This window comes from Eublepharis macularius, chromosome 3 (assembly GCF_028583425.1).
Source record: "Eublepharis macularius isolate TG4126 chromosome 3, MPM_Emac_v1.0, whole genome shotgun sequence".
Taxonomy (NCBI): domain Eukaryota; kingdom Metazoa; phylum Chordata; class Lepidosauria; order Squamata; family Eublepharidae; genus Eublepharis; species Eublepharis macularius.
In genome coordinates, this window is record NC_072792.1 from 142,575,603 (window position 1) to 142,590,703 (window position 15,101).

At 43.2% G+C, this 15,101-nt stretch overlaps 1 protein-coding gene across 2 annotated transcripts; it reads left to right on the forward strand.

Moving 5' to 3' along the window:
- Positions 1-719: 719 nt before the first annotated feature.
- LOC129325952 (cell cycle control protein 50C-like) lies at positions 720-14,757 on the forward strand. 2 transcript variants are annotated; one of them, XM_054973966.1, is made up of 7 exons: positions 720-1,051; positions 1,254-1,364; positions 2,595-2,696; positions 3,699-3,789; positions 8,163-8,303; positions 9,017-9,226; positions 14,153-14,757. In XM_054973966.1, exons 1-7 carry the CDS (start codon positions 746-748, stop codon positions 14,350-14,352), a joined length of 1,161 nt encoding a protein of 386 aa, XP_054829941.1. In that variant the 5' UTR covers positions 720-745; the 3' UTR covers positions 14,353-14,757. The 2 variants fall into 2 exon arrangements, with proteins under 2 accessions (XP_054829941.1, XP_054829943.1); XM_054973968.1 differs by lacking the exon at positions 8,163-8,303.
- The last annotated feature ends 344 nt before the right edge of the window (positions 14,758-15,101 follow it).

A 15,101-nucleotide genomic window follows, 5' to 3' on the forward strand; every position in this document is an offset into this window, starting at 1 on the left:
TGTGACAGCCAATACTTTGAACAGGGCCCTCCTCATCTGATGAACAGGCAGTGGAGATACTGCAGAATGGGTATAATAGGTATGTGGCCGCAATACTAAAAGACCACCAGAGCTTTTTTTAGACCACCGCCTGTGATTGTCCACTCACAGAGGCTGCTGCTACTATTGCTTTCCTTTTGGTAAATCCTTTCTATGTTGCTGACTTTCATCAAATCTTTATAAACGAACATATACCACAATGACCTTTCAGGCAGTAGGGGATTGGCCTTCAACTGGCAAACCGTGTGGCAGGCAATTTACTATGCTAAAATCTAGAGCAAACGTAATCAATAGAATTTCTCTCCATCTGATTACCTCCTTTTTACTTGAGTCACACACAACAAAGTCAGCCCTGGTAGCAGTGGAGTCTTTCAGTTCCAAGGCAGGTTTGGAATGTGTAAATTTTTTGGAGTGCAAAGCAACCAATTGCAATCCTGCTTGAGTTTTGTTGGACAATGAAAAGGGAAACAGTAGTAATGTGTCACAAAAGGTGCAGGATTTTCAGGCTGCTGCCAAAGTGCAAAGGGGCCCACAGTTTAAAACTTACTACATTCTCTCTTATATAGAACAACAAAAAAGAAAGTGATAGTCTTACGCAGAAACCTGTCAGTAGTGTTATCTACTTCCTGCAATTCTGATTAAAGTTCGGCAGCAGATAGATCGCACAGGCCAGTGAAAAGTGAAGATCCGTCTGCTGAGATACAGGATGAATAAGTTAATAAGTAATTCCAGGAAGTTACAAAGGTTTAAAAATGCTGACTTTATAAAGCAAAGCTCTCACAAAGGGACATTGTTCTCTAGCAACATCAACATGAGTAAAAACAGCTCTCCAGCCCCAGAACAGCCATTGAGATGCCCTGATAACAGTGCATTTAAACAACAGAAACTCCCTGCCTGGAAGCCCCAGCTCAGCCCTGCATTGGTCCTCTCCACCTTCATTGGAACTGGCTCCTTTTGCCTTGCTGTGGGAATTGCACTTCTATTGGCTGCAACAAGTGTCAAAGAAATACAGGTTTGAGTTAGAATGTGTTGATCCTGAATCATTCACTTTGTCTGATTAGACTACCTTTCAGAATGTTACAAGGATAAGGGAGGGAGATAAATTATACTGTCTTTAGTTCAAGGGAAGAAGGCTAAAATGAGCTAACTTATAACAATTTCCTTTGAGGTTATGGCGATCAAGTTAAATCCAAGTAACTTTTACTTTCTGGCAGATTAACTATTCAGATAGATGCTCAGATTGTTCAAAACTGCGTGAAAACTCTTCTAACTGGGAAAAAGAATGCTTCTGCTTGACCAACTTCACACTTCTGGAAAGTATGCCGGTAGGCAATGGTGCTAAAGCTAATAATATCAATGGATGTTGCTTACAATAATGTACAGGGAAATCCAGACAATATTGTCCACTGTAGCTTAAATATATATATTAAAGTAAATAAGGGGGGGGGAATTATACCTCTCCTCAAATGAATTTGATCTATAAACAATATAAAAAGTTACAGTGCATATCCAAGAAGTGAAGGGGTTGTTTCAGTATTAATGAAATCCTGCCAACTCAACCATTTTATAGAATCATAGAGTTGGAAGGGGCTTTACAGGCCATTTACTCCAACTCCCTGCCAGTACAGGGGCAGCCTAAAGCATCCCTGACAAGTATTCATCCAGCTGCTCCTTGAAGACTCCCGTGAAGGGGAACCCACCACATCCCTAAGCAGCTGATTCCACGGCTGAATTGCTCTTAATGTGAAGATTTTCCTAATGCCCAGCCAGTAGCTTCTCTCCTGTAGTTTAAGCGCATTGTTTCGAGTCCTGTCCTCTGTTGTCAACAGAAACAGCTCCCTCCCCTCCCCTAAGTAACAGCATTTTAAATGCTGTTTTAAGAGAGCAATCGTGTCTCCCCTCAATCTCCTTCCTCTTATCCAAACTGAACATTTCCCAAGTCTCTCAGTCTTTCCTCTTAGGGTTTGGTCTCCAGGCCCCTGATCATTCTACTCCAACACTTTTTGAAATGAGGCCTCCAGAACTGCCACTGATTTTAATAGGTGAGAGTTTTGCATATGTCAACCTCTCCTATGCTCATCAGGAGGACTTTAAAGTGCTTGTCTGTCATAAATGTGCCTTGCGCGCACTTGGCACTAAATGTCTTTTGAATAGTAGTAGGACATACCACTGGGGCGAGGTATTTGTCTTCAGTGGATTTGCTCCTGGCCTCTACTGACTAAGGCTGTGGGTGAAGTTAACACTTAGGGGTTGATTCCTGTATGAATTTATTAAAGCCTTACACTGAGTCAGACCTCTAGATACATCTACTTCAATCTTAGCTCATCAGCAGTTGAGAGAGATATTAAAATGTTTCCCTGGCTGCGGTCTAATTACTGAACCAAGTCCTATAAATCGCTCAGAGCTTTAGGTGCCATTCCTGTTCAGTACATTCAAATTATTTTTCCACTTTCTCTTGAATATTGCTAGTGGTTTGCTGGGTTCAGTGCTAGTTGTCGTTTTTTATTTCTGTGTGCTGTACTTATTTTGTGCGTGTGTGTGTGTGTTTCTTTTAGGGCAATGTCTATATGTACTATGGATTACATAACTTTTATCAGAACCATCGTCGATATGTTCACTCTAGAAGTGATGCACAATTACTGGGCCGGGATGTAAATGTAAGGATGTTTGCAATTCTTTTCATACTATTCCTTTTAGCCAACTAATGTAATCCACACTGTGAGGGGCTGTGGTATGGTTAGAGTGCTGGATTAGAATTTGGGAGACCAGGTTAAAATCTCCACTCCATCATGAAGGGTTGCTGGGGGGTTGGGGGTAGGCAGCCTGAACTTCCTCACAGGTTTCTTGTGGGGATAAAATGGAGGAAGGGAAAACCATGGATGTTGCTGCCCTGTAGCTCCTTGGAGGGTAAGATAAAAAGGGAGAGATGAGGTGAAGATACAGCAGTAATGAGAGAGGCAGACTTTTCAGGAAGCATTTCCTTAGGCCAACTGACTCTCTTTTTAACTATTGACATTTATTTAAAGTATGCTTTTTTCCTGTTCTACCTGACTGCCATTGTGGGTTTTGTTGTGATTTACACATTGGTTTTTGTTGCGTAAGCCATTTAAATGGCAGAGAACATTGCACTAAAGTGATTGTGTGTGGCAGACGGTTGAGCGGTCTGTTGACTTTTCTGAGCTTGATCTGCCTGACCTTGAAAAAGTTATTTAATTTTGCCTCAGTGTGCCTTTGTTTTCCAATCTGTGAAGCATCCAATCTCAATCTAATAGGTGGAATTAAGAGATTAACAAAACCAATTTAATGGGATGCTATGTGATTCAGAAACAGATGTATCAGATGTTCTCATGAGGGACTGGAAATTGTTTGAGACAACTCAAGCTAATACTTCCAGTGGAAGCACATAACTGCTAAATTTTGAGCCAGGTATTTTTATATTTTGTGGATAATTTAATAACAGGGTTTTAAATAGAATCCAAGGAACCCACCCCCTACTCCTAGCCATAACTAACTTGTATTTAGGGTTAGAATTTAACGGTAACGGCCTTAGATAACATTGGCTACTACTTTCTGTTGCTACTGCCAATGTATACCTAAGTCACTAAAAATCCTGGCTGGTCAGAGAGACACTCCTAATTGTTTTATGCTCTTGTGTTCAGATTCAAAACAGTGCCTGCTCACCTTTCACTGTTTACCAAAACGGGACACCGATGGCTCCATGTGGTGCTATTGCAAACAGCATGTTCAATGGTGAGTGCCATAGGCATCTTAGAATAGATTTTACCTGTCTGTGTTTAAATCAATGCCAGAATCTCTTCTAACTGCACCAAAATCCATGTACAGATTATCTCCATATACAGTCAAAACTGAGTGAGGCATCGTTGATCTAAGTCAGTTTTGAAAGTGTTAAAATTGGAGCTAGTGGAGCATCTTTCAGGTCAGGTTGAGGGGTGGTGGTGGTGGAAAGTACTGTCAAGTTACAGCCAACATATGGCAACCCTAGAAATTGTCCAAGGCAAATGATAAGCAGTGGTGATTTGATATTGCCTGCCACTGTGTAGCGATCCTGGACTTCCTTGGTGATCTCCCATCCAAGTACTGCTAACCAGAGCTGACCCTCCTTAGCTTCTGAGGTCTCACAAGATCAGCTAACCTGGTCATCCAGGGCAGGGCAGGCTAAGGGTTGGGTTCATGCAATCTGAGTATGAAACACTGTAAACAGAATGGGCCCATGCAATATCACATGTGCACACATTTTTGTATTTTGTATTTTATTTATAAAAAGTTTTATATCACTTGTCTACCATAGTAGACAATTCCCAACAAAAAGAAAGAAAAGCTAAGCAAAAAAAAGAAAGAAAGAAAAACTAAGCAACCACCAGCATGGAAACACTGACTACTCATAATGTTCCAAATGTAAAGACGAGAGCTAGTGGGGCATAGCAGTTAGGGGGCCTGGGGGAAATCAAGAGAAAATACCAGACACCTGGCAACCCTAAAGTACTCTCCAAAACAACCCAGGCAGGCAGGTAAAGGAGCAGGGAAATGGAGCCCCTTTTGTCGAACGGATCACACCTGCCCAGCTCTTCCATTGCAGCTGTCCCAGGGCCCCCCATTTCTCTCAGCAGGGCTGCTTGCTCACCTCCTGCACTCCTCCAGGCCTGCTAAGGAGAAAGGGCACGGCCTACTCCTTGCTAGTCCTGCGCCAGCCCCCCTTGCAGTGGTCGACCGCAGGGCTCTTGTGCCACCCCTATTTGCTCTGGTGAGCTGCAAGCTGGGGGAGGAGGTTCCAAGTCATCTTCCTCCTGCAGGGTCCCCTTCCTGTCTCCATTCAGCAGGTGAGCAGTTCAGAGCAGCAGTGCTTGACCCAAGGCCCCAGGCAGTGCGCTCTCCCCTGGGCAGGGCACATTGCCTCTCAGTGGCCAGAGTCCCCAGGAAATGCCACATGCTTTGCCTCCCAGTTTTTCACAGGGCTGTTAGCTACTTGCATTGCTGGTAGATGGCAATGAGTTGAGGCCAGGCCCAACCCCACCAAGAAGGGGACAGAAACTGGCACAGGAAAGATGTGAACCTCACTGCCTAGCTTGCCCTGCCTCCTCATAGGCCAACCCTTTCCTGTGGCTCCTCCTCCATCAGCTGGTGCCATCTCTGGCCAGTGACTGAGGGAGTGAGCTCAGGAAGGGGGGAGGGAGTGTTCTCCATTGCCATGGTGATGTGGTGCAGCACGATGATGTCACTTCCGGAAGGGATGTCATTGCTCCAGGTCTAGGAGTGTGTGTGCACTTTGTGTGCGCACAAAGATCCCATGTTCAGTTTTTTTGTAGACACCATCTGGCAACCCTAGCACTGTGCCTGAGATCATCAAGAGTAGACCATCTTGTGGAGACTGTTTTGCAAACATCATAATTCCTGCTTTTTCCATATTGTCTTAGCCATTCACATCTGAACATATCAGTGTCTACCCAGGCATCAGTGACAGACACACACTAACTGGCTAAAAGCTAAACAGCATTTTGTCCCCAAACACTCCATTGTAAAAGCTGAGAGGATTCCTTGTGCTGACAAGCAAAAGGTTTCAAGCAACCAGCATAGAGCGAGCTCCCTGGTTGTGCTACTGGCTGACTGCCTACATGTTGTATGGTCACCATACTGTCTGAAGAAGGGGCTTCCTCTTGCAGAAGGTGGTAGATGAGCTAGGAGAGGCACCGAGCAATCACTTCAGCAGGGGAGAAAGGAGACCCCGGACCTGCTGTCAAAAATAGTAATAGGTCTGCCTCGGTATTTATTTACGTATCTGGTATTATCATTGTACAAGAGGAAGAACTGTAAGAAGAGGAGACAGTTACTTAGTTCTGGCAATATTTTTTTCTTTTTAAGAGGTGCTACTGTTGGACATCTCAGACATGCAGATTCCAGTTGCTATAGATTCTTGATTTTGTAGTGTTCTTCACTTATGTGTGTTGTTTTGAGGGATCCAACAATTCCCTTAGTCATTCCCTCTGCACATAAAAGTTTTAAACTGGAGTTAAATCAGCCGAATTGCCCTTGTTGCTTATCTGGAGCAACTCTCAATGAGCATGCTTACTGTGCCTCTCTGATCTCTTTTGGGGATCAGCTGGGACTCATGAACCTACTCACTGCCTTTATAGAAAAAGGGCCCCCACCGTGAGTGACATGTGATTCAGATTTATTGGGTCCTTTCTTGTAAGTGCTCACAAGGAGATCAGCATTAAATTAATCCAGGAGTCTTGAAAGAGAACTGAGAAAAATAACTAGAGATGAGATTGGTATTGCTGTTCAGAACTGCAAGAAGATTGTTTTTGCATCAAAAAGGTCAATTACGTTTTTCTAATGACCATACAGAACTTGTTAAGAGTACTCAGAAAAAAGAGGCTATTTGGTGATGGATGATTTCACTGTGTAGAAATAAGGGTGTCTCTTGTGGATAGTGAGAACTAGTAAAAGAAACAGGTAATTTCTTTAAAGGTTAAGCATTCATTAAGCTATTCAATATTGTATTCCCTCTCTACATTTTAAATGAAAATGTTGTTTTGTAAATATTATTCTAGAGTTTTGTGTGATATTTTATCAAGCAAGTAATTTTATCTCATTAAGAATAGCAAGACTTGTAGGGATTGTATCAGAAATTGGAATACTCTTACAATTCTAGAGCCCTGAAAGAGAAGAATTCTACCTTGGTGGGGATAGCTTTGCCTGCTGCAGTCCTAGCCTCACACACTGCTGCTCGCCCTCAGTCCAACCAGTCCATAATAACACCAGTTGCCACAAACTGCTCTTATAACTGATCTGAACCAAGCAATTGTCAATAGTCTTTAATATTAGGATGAGGCTATTTTTGGTGGCAGGGTATGTAGCCCAGAGTTCAAGAGCCTATGTGATGTAGTGTTTAATGTTGGACTGAGGAGACGCAGGGACAAAATCCATATTTAACCATGAAGCTCACTGAGTAACCTCGGGCCAGACAGGTTCTTACTATAAGCTACCTCACAGATTTGTTGTGAAGACAAAGTGTGGGGATGAGAAAACAGCACACACTGTCCTGAGATCCTTGGAGGAAAGGTGGGTAACTGTGATAAATAACAGATAGATGTGGGTGTGTGGTAGATAAAAGGTCTGAGGGGAGTCCAGCCTTATTCAGCAGATAGGAAAGCAACAGAGGGATTCACCAGTTCCCCTCAGAGAACAAAAGAGAACATACATTTTTCTTGCATATGTAGGCCTTCAAACATACTGGGGGTGGGGGGATATGGAAAGAAATGCATTTGTCATGCTGTCTTAAGTATGTGTGCTCCAATTAGAACAAGGCACAGGCTAGTGAACAACAATGAGGGGGATGAGATCTTAACATTTAAAAAAGAAAACAGGTGTATGGTGAGGTGATTATGGGGTATTAACTGTTTGCTCAAAGCTGCTATTAGCCCCAAGAAATGCAACATCCCATACACATATTCCAAATAAAATAAATTACAATCCCATTTTAGACATCAAGTTCACCTAAATATTAGAAATATTCTCATATTCCTGTGTTGGATATTAATTTAAACTGTCTTCACTATTAGAGGGGATGTTCTTGCTCTGGCAACTTAACTGATTTCCTTCTTGTGAGAAGCAGATGATCTTAACGTATAGGTAAAGGTAGTCCCCTGTGCAAACACCAAGTCATAACTGACCTATGCGGGGACGTCGCATCACGACGTTTTCTTGGCAGACTTTTTACAGGGTGGTTTGCCATTGCCTTCCCCAGTCATCTACACTTTACCCCCAGGAAAGTGGGTATTCATTTTACTGACCTTAGAAGGATGGAAGGCTGAGTCAACCTTGAGCCATCTACCTGAACCTGACTTCTGCTGGGATCGAACTCAGGTTGTGAGCAAAGCTTGGGCTGCAGTACTGCAGCTTACCGCTCTGCACTATGGGGCTCTTTGATCTTAACGTATGAGAGAGGAGTTATAATTACTGCTTCCCATTTTCTCTCTCATCTGCTTTAGAGGCATAGTGTGTGAGCAGCAGTTGTTCAAGCATTCTTGTGGTTCTGCTAAATAGTCACATCAGACTATTTGTTATTGGATGGGCATAAGACATTGCTTCTGATCTCCTTTCAGATTCAATATCCCTTTTTTACTACCCTAATTCTGCTACTGCTGTCCAAGTCCCATTGCTGAAAAGAGGAAACACATGGTGGACAGATAAAAACGTGAAATTTCGTAATCCAACATCACACAATTTATCTTCAGCATTTGCTGGTAAGAATTATCCTACTGGCTTTCCTTAGCTTAAAGACGATGCTTTAGTTTGTGAGATGCAGCTAGCAGCCTTGCTGGCAAAAGAGCCTGTTTTCCCATAATGCAGCTTGAATTCATTTCAGAGGAGTGTCTAAGCCAATCCTTTTTCTGCCATCAGGGAGAAATGGACACTCTTGAGTACTAGCAAGTAGCAACAAAAAGGGAGGTCTTGAAGTAGAAAAATACCAAATCCTACCTTGCCCCACTCATTATGCAAAAAGACTTGCATAATGTATAATTAGCTATAGACTTTGCTATTTTGTGAACCCATTCATGATTACTGTTTCTCAGGCCCAGTACATGCTCACTGGTGCTGAAATGGCTGGCCATAAGGCTTTGTGTTTCCTTTGCCCAGCTCCTACCTTTCTAAGAGTAATTCTCCTGTCCCTCAAAACTATGTCTCTGATGCCATTTATTTCATGGTCCCTTTGTAACAGGGCAGAACATTAGATAACGGTATGTTCTGTGGTGACATTATTGAACCAGGTCTCTGTGCTGAGATGCGACTACAGCTAGATAACCAACTTGGACTATAACCTTTTGTTTTTACTTGTAAGTAAATCCCATCAGTTTGCCTTTTTATGGTTCATGTCTTAGCAATCATCTTTAGGACTCGGCTGAAAGAAGCCCCAAAGTACCAAACCTCATCTCCATGCCTCTGTCTTTCTTCCTAGGGACAGCAAGACCCCCATACTGGCAGAAACCAGTCTATTTATTAGACATGGAGAATGAAGAAAACAATGGCTATATAAATGACGACTTTATTATCTGGATGCGAGTGGCAGCCTTTCCTGCATTCAAAAACCTTTACCGCCTCCTCAGCCACACCAAAGAATTTGTAGATGGGCTCCCTGCAGGAAATTATAGCCTACACATATCTTATAGTATCCTTTCTATGCGGGTTTATTTTATGTTGGGGGGAAATCAGGCTCTGGCTACCCAAGCTGTAGTTTAGAAAGCTCACAGCCTAGCTTTACAGGACACGTGAATTTTCTACAGTCCTTAGTGAAGGGGCTCAAAGAATTGTCGCTAGAGTTCTCCATGATAGGCTAATGCCTGAATGACTGTCAGCTTTGGAGATCTCTTGCTTGCCTTTTGGCTGGAGGAAAATTAGTGTGTCCAGGCTTCCATCGTTTAGCTGATAAGAAATAAGGCAGCTGGGATGGGAGCGTCACAGAATACATATGCTAGCCTCACCCCACTAGTTTTCAACACCGTCAATATACCATATCAGAATAGAGGGTAGTACAAAGGGTAGTACATCAAATACAAAAGGCATTAAAAGGTAAGAAAACTACCATATGTGGCTGGCTTGGTGCTTCAGTAACACACAACATTATTTCTTTCAGTAGGGCTTGAGCATGACCAGTTTTAGTTGAATTAATGTGCAAAAGTTTTTCATTGCAACTTCATGCATAATCACACCGCTTTTGCACATTAAAACAAAAGAAGTGGACAAGTTAACTTCTGAGTTAACCTCATGGCAGGAAATAGGTATGATAGAACTAGACAAAGCCTTTTAATGCTAAACAAACAAGGTGGGGTTTTTTGCTGCCATGCTAACATTACATGAATGAATTTCTTATTCTTTTCACAAACACATTTAAAAGATCTATTTGGCCAACACAGTAGACCATGCCATCTTGTTGAGGAGTTTGGAGGCAGAAGTACGTATCAGGAGATGTGCCTTGGACTGGTTTAAATAGTTCTTGATGGGTTACTATCCTCAGCGTGGGAATTATCTTGTAGAATTCTACAAGGCGCAATCTTATTCCACATGTTATTCAACTCCTATGTAAAGCCTTTAGAACTCATTTATAGCTGTGGAATTGGATGCCATCAATATGCAGATAATACCCAGCTCTGCATCTTATTATCCAAATCCCCTGGTTATCCAGTAGAGGTACTGAAGTCAATGCTTGACAGCTGTTGTCAATGAACTGATGGCAAACAAATTGAAATTGAACCCAGCTAAGACAAGTGACACTGGTTAGAAAAGCAGAGATCTTGAAGGACATTGTGCTTCCCACCTTTGATAGGGTTCAGTTGACCCTGGCTGACTCAGTTAAGAGCCTTGAGGTTATACTAGCCCCAGCCCTGTTGCTACAGAAGTAAATGAAGCTACAAAAAAGGCTTTCTCACAACTCAGACTAGCCTGAAAGATGGCCCCCTACCTTGACAGGGCTGATCTAAGCATCTGGATTCATGGCACAGTAACATCAAGACTAGACTACTCTACATAGGTGTCCTCTCAAAGTTGACTCGGAGACTCCACCTGGTGCAGAATGCTGCAGCTCTTTTACTCTCAGGAGTTAGATGGAACGTGCATATCACTCCCATTCTGAAGACATTCGATTGGCTTTCCATCAGTTACCAGGCTCAATTCAAGATCATTACTATCCCATTCAAAGCCTCCATGGCCTTGATCCCTCATACCTGTGTGACCACATCTCCCTATGTTCCTCCATGGCAGATTTGCTCATTTGTTCAGGGCCGCCTGCAGATACCACTCTGCAGTTGGGCAAATTCAACAGCTGCCTGCACACGTGCTTTCTTTGCGGTGGCCCCCACCTTATGGAATGGTTTGCCTCAGGAGGCCAGGAAAGCTCCCACTCTCCTGAGTTTCCGCAAACTATACAACATTGAATTATTTAGGAGGGCTTTCTACCCAGATTACAGGACTGTGTAATAAGAAATAGCTGAAAGAGATACCTTGGTGGTAGACATGGGCACAAATCGAAATACGAATCAAATTTCGTGATGAATCAGGCCGATTCATGTTTCGTGAAACACGTTTCATGGGGCTGTGGTTTTCAAAAAATTCACGACTTTTTGAGCCGATTCATTTGATTCGTGATGCCAGACAGGCTGGTGCCGATCCATTGATTCCCTAGGCCCAGAATGTCTGCAAACCTTTTGTTGCCATCGGAAACCCCAATTTTAGCCCACATAACCTTGATAGGCAGCTCTCCCTGCCAACTGGAGAGCTTCCATTCTGTCCTATACAGCAAGGAGCAGGGGGGTTAATCCCCTATAGAACTGAGGAGATGGGCCTTCTGTAGCCATGGGAACACCAATCCCATCCCTCCAAACCCTATTAGGCAGGTCTGTCTGCCAACCAGAGACCTCCTGTTCTGCTCTATGTGAGCATTTCTTATATAAGGCACAGCTCTCTGCCTTGTGCTTTTCAGTTCCAGTAAGAGGGAGAGGGAGGACCTGTTACTGGGATCTGGACTGAGAGAGTGGAATTGGGAGCTTTGGGCTGGATTTGCTGCTGCTTTAAAAGAGACTGAAAAGCCTCTTTCTTATTTTCAGCTCTTGGCCTTGCTGGGAAGGTCATTGGGTGAGGATGCCTTCTTTCCTCCACCCTACCCAACCCCAGTCTCAGGGCATTGCTTGGATCTGGGGCCTAGCTTGACTGAGGCCTGCCTTTTTTTCTTTAATTTTCTTTGCTTATATTCTTATTTAGAGCATTTGTTCTTGCTGGCTTGTTGGGTGAGGGCGGGTGGAGGAGAGCCTGCTGAAGTCTCCCTGCAAGTTTGGCATCTCTGGGTATGAAGGGGGCCATTGAAGTGTCCTGGGTTCTGATGAATCAAGAAACTAATGAATCGTGGGATTCGGTTTCGTTTTCTCGGCCATGTCGGACGTTCCTCTCCGCAGGTCCGGGAGGAAGCGCCCGAGCACCCTGACCGGGTGGCTGATCTGCGAAGATTAGCCCCCAGGACTCCCAGTGAGGGAGGCAGGGTCCGGGACGCTGTGGGAAGAGCCCCCCGAAAATCAATGCGGGGGGTAAATTGCCCGTTTGTCCCTATGGAGGCTGGCAGACGTGCGCGGCGCCTCAAGTGTTGCCGGGCCATGGAAAACGGCAAAGAGCAGAACTAGGTGGAAGCCTGTAAGTAAGCGAATCCCTTCTGTTATTACAAGCGTACGTGAAGGAGTGGTGGGATCTGAAGCTAAGAAGGCTAGTTCTTCCCCCTCGCTGAGTCTCAGAATCCGGCTGGCGGTCCCCCCCCCCTAAAATGGCAGCGAAAAAACAGAGTCCCGCTCTGGGCAAGTCAATTTCGGCTGCCCTGCAGGGGAAAGGAGAGTCGCTCGAGGAATTGGTGCGGAGGTCGGTTATCGAAGCCATAAAACCCTTTGTTGACAAGCTGAACGAAACAGATCAAAGGGTGGGCTTAATTGAGAGCGAAGTGAAAACCATTAAGGAAGTAGCGGGGGGCAGAGAAGTCTGCTCGGGAAAGTGCGTCACTCGTGAAGGCTACGAATAAAGAGTTAAAGCTGGTGGAGAACCAGCTGATCGGGCTACAAGTGGAACGAACACAGACAGTTTTGCGCCTCCAGAACGTGAAAGAGGAGGAAAATGAGGATTTGTGGGGTCTGGTCTCGGAACTATTGGCGACACCCGCCAAGGCAACTAAAGAAGAGGTTAAAAGCGCCATTTTGGAGGTCCGCCAGGCTTCTTCAAAATATGCAACGAAGCGTCAGCTGCCTCGCGAGATCATCATCGATTTTTCATCTAAAAGGATCTGAGACACTATCCTATACAACTCATATAACGCGGATCTGGACTTTTTGGGTAACAAAGTCAAGATTCTGAAAGACGTCCCATTTTTAGTTCGGAAAAGACGATTTAAGTATAAAAAGCTCGCAGCTCTTCTGACGGAACGTGGAATAAAGTATAAATGGCTATTTCCGGAAGGTATCTGGTTCAGTTACAAAGATCAAGCTTACAAGATATTATCAGAAGATCAACTAAGGGATTTTGAGGACAAAAATCCGGAATTTCAGCGAGACACCAAGCAAGAAGAAAAGGAGAAGTCTGAGGGGGGGGGGGAGGAAACGAGCACTGCGGCTGCAGTTGCTCAGAGAGAATTGCGTCCGGGACCCAGGTGGGGGAGGAAAACTTAATTTGAATTTGAATTGTAATTTGCATTTTGTAAGGTCAACCACTCCATCAATATTATACAAAGCTTTAGTTTTTTTTAATAATGGCAGTATGAAGGGAAAGCATTCTGTGTAGTGTAGTTGTTATATGTTGTTGTTGGGTTTTTTTTCTTTCCTTCCCTTGTTCCCCTTCCTTTCCTTTGTATTGTTAGCTAATGTAGTTAATAAAAAGAATAAAAAATCTTTAAAAAAAGAAACTAATGAATTGTTTCGTGAAACGGGGCAATTTCGTGAAAGTTTGTGATTCGTGGAATGTGATGAAACATAAAACGCTTGTTTCGTTTTTTCCCATTTTGTGCCCATCTCTACTTGGTAGAAAGAGAGACTGGGACTAAATGCTACGCTATTGGGTACTGTCTGGTGAGGTAGACATGAACCTTCTAGGGAGTTTCCATGCTGCTAAACATGCTATGGAAATTCGTTGTGCTTTGTTTCAGATAGATTTCATCTCTGTGCTCAGCTTTATGATTGTTTAAATTTTTTCTGCTACCATACCCTACTGTATCTGCTTCCCTAAATGTCCTAACTGTGGTTCATTATTGTACTTTGCTCAGTGAATGCCCTAGCTGTTGATTATACTGTATTTTCACTTGCATTGTGCAATCCACCTTGGATCTTAGTAAGAAAGGCAGACTATAAATATAAATAAATAATTCTGTGTTGAGACTGAAACATGAGAAAACTGAATATGCATCATATGTTGTCAGAGAATCAAAAATTTGGCTTTTCTACATGGTTTAATGGATATTGGAGGCATACTATCTCCTTCCATGATTATCTGGTGCAAAAGACAAACCTCACCACCAAACATATATTCTATGTCAGTCGCTGCCAATTGTTAATGAACCTTAACCTTACGTTATCAGATTTCCCAGTTGCAAAGTTTGACGGGAGAAAGCATGTTGTCCTCTCAACAGTGACATGGAGTGGAGGAAGAAACCTTTTTCTGGGAATAGCTTACATCATTACTGGTGCAGTGACCCTATTGGCAAGCTGTGTCATTATAGCAGTTCACTTGAAAATCAGAAAAAACACAAGAGAAACCCAGAATCAATTTAAAAAATGAAGGAGGAACAAGAATGCCTGGGGAGTGAGAGACTACGAATATGGGCTTTAACACCATCATTCTTGCTGGATCAGAAGAAATCTGGAAATCTTATTAAGGAACTCTAGCAAACAGATTGATTAGGCTACAGATATATTAGTAAGTGTATATATATGTTATATCACTGTAGAACCAAGTCTATCCCTAGTGCCTTCCCTTTCCAATTCTTCAGTCACTTGTTATAGCAGGACTATGGCTTCCAAAGATGTTCTCCTCAAACTACCATAGGATTTTATTTCATTCTTAGTAAATCCATTTAGGTCTAATGGTTCATGTGCATTCTTGTTTACTTGAAGACAGTTTAAGTAAAGAGTCATGTTGGTCTGCAGTAGAATGGCAGGATTAGAGTCCAGTGGCACCTTAGAGGTCAACAAGATTTTCAGAATGTAAGCTTCCGAGAGTCAGAGCTCCTCCTCTCTGGTATCTGAAGAAGGGAGCTGTGACTGTCGAAAGCTTACACACTGAAAATCTTGTTGGTCTCTAAGGTGCCACTGGACTCAAATCCCGTTTACTTGAAGCTCTGCATGAGTAAATTGAGCTTATGAATGCTATCCCCGCCCAGCTTTATTAGGGAGTATACAGTTTTTTAAATTCTATATTAGTTTAGAAGAACTTCCACTTCTGCCCACCCACATGAAGAAAGTGCAATGTGATCTCCGGCTCTAGAGGGAAGGCAAACCTTGGGTAAGATCCCTCCCCAGTCAGTTTAG

Bases quoted from the DNA above. Each gene is read 5' to 3' on its own strand.
- LOC129325952 (XM_054973966.1), top strand. From the start codon at position 746: ATGAATAAGTTAATAAGTAATTCCAGGAAGTTACAAAGGTTTAAAAAT. The intron at 2,697-3,698 runs GTAAGGATGTTT...TCTTGTGTTCAG, and splicing joins TACTGGGCCGGGATGTAAAT to ATTCAAAACAGTGCCTGCTC. The intron at 9,227-14,152 runs GTATCCTTTCTA...TTACGTTATCAG, and splicing joins TAGCCTACACATATCTTATA to ATTTCCCAGTTGCAAAGTTT.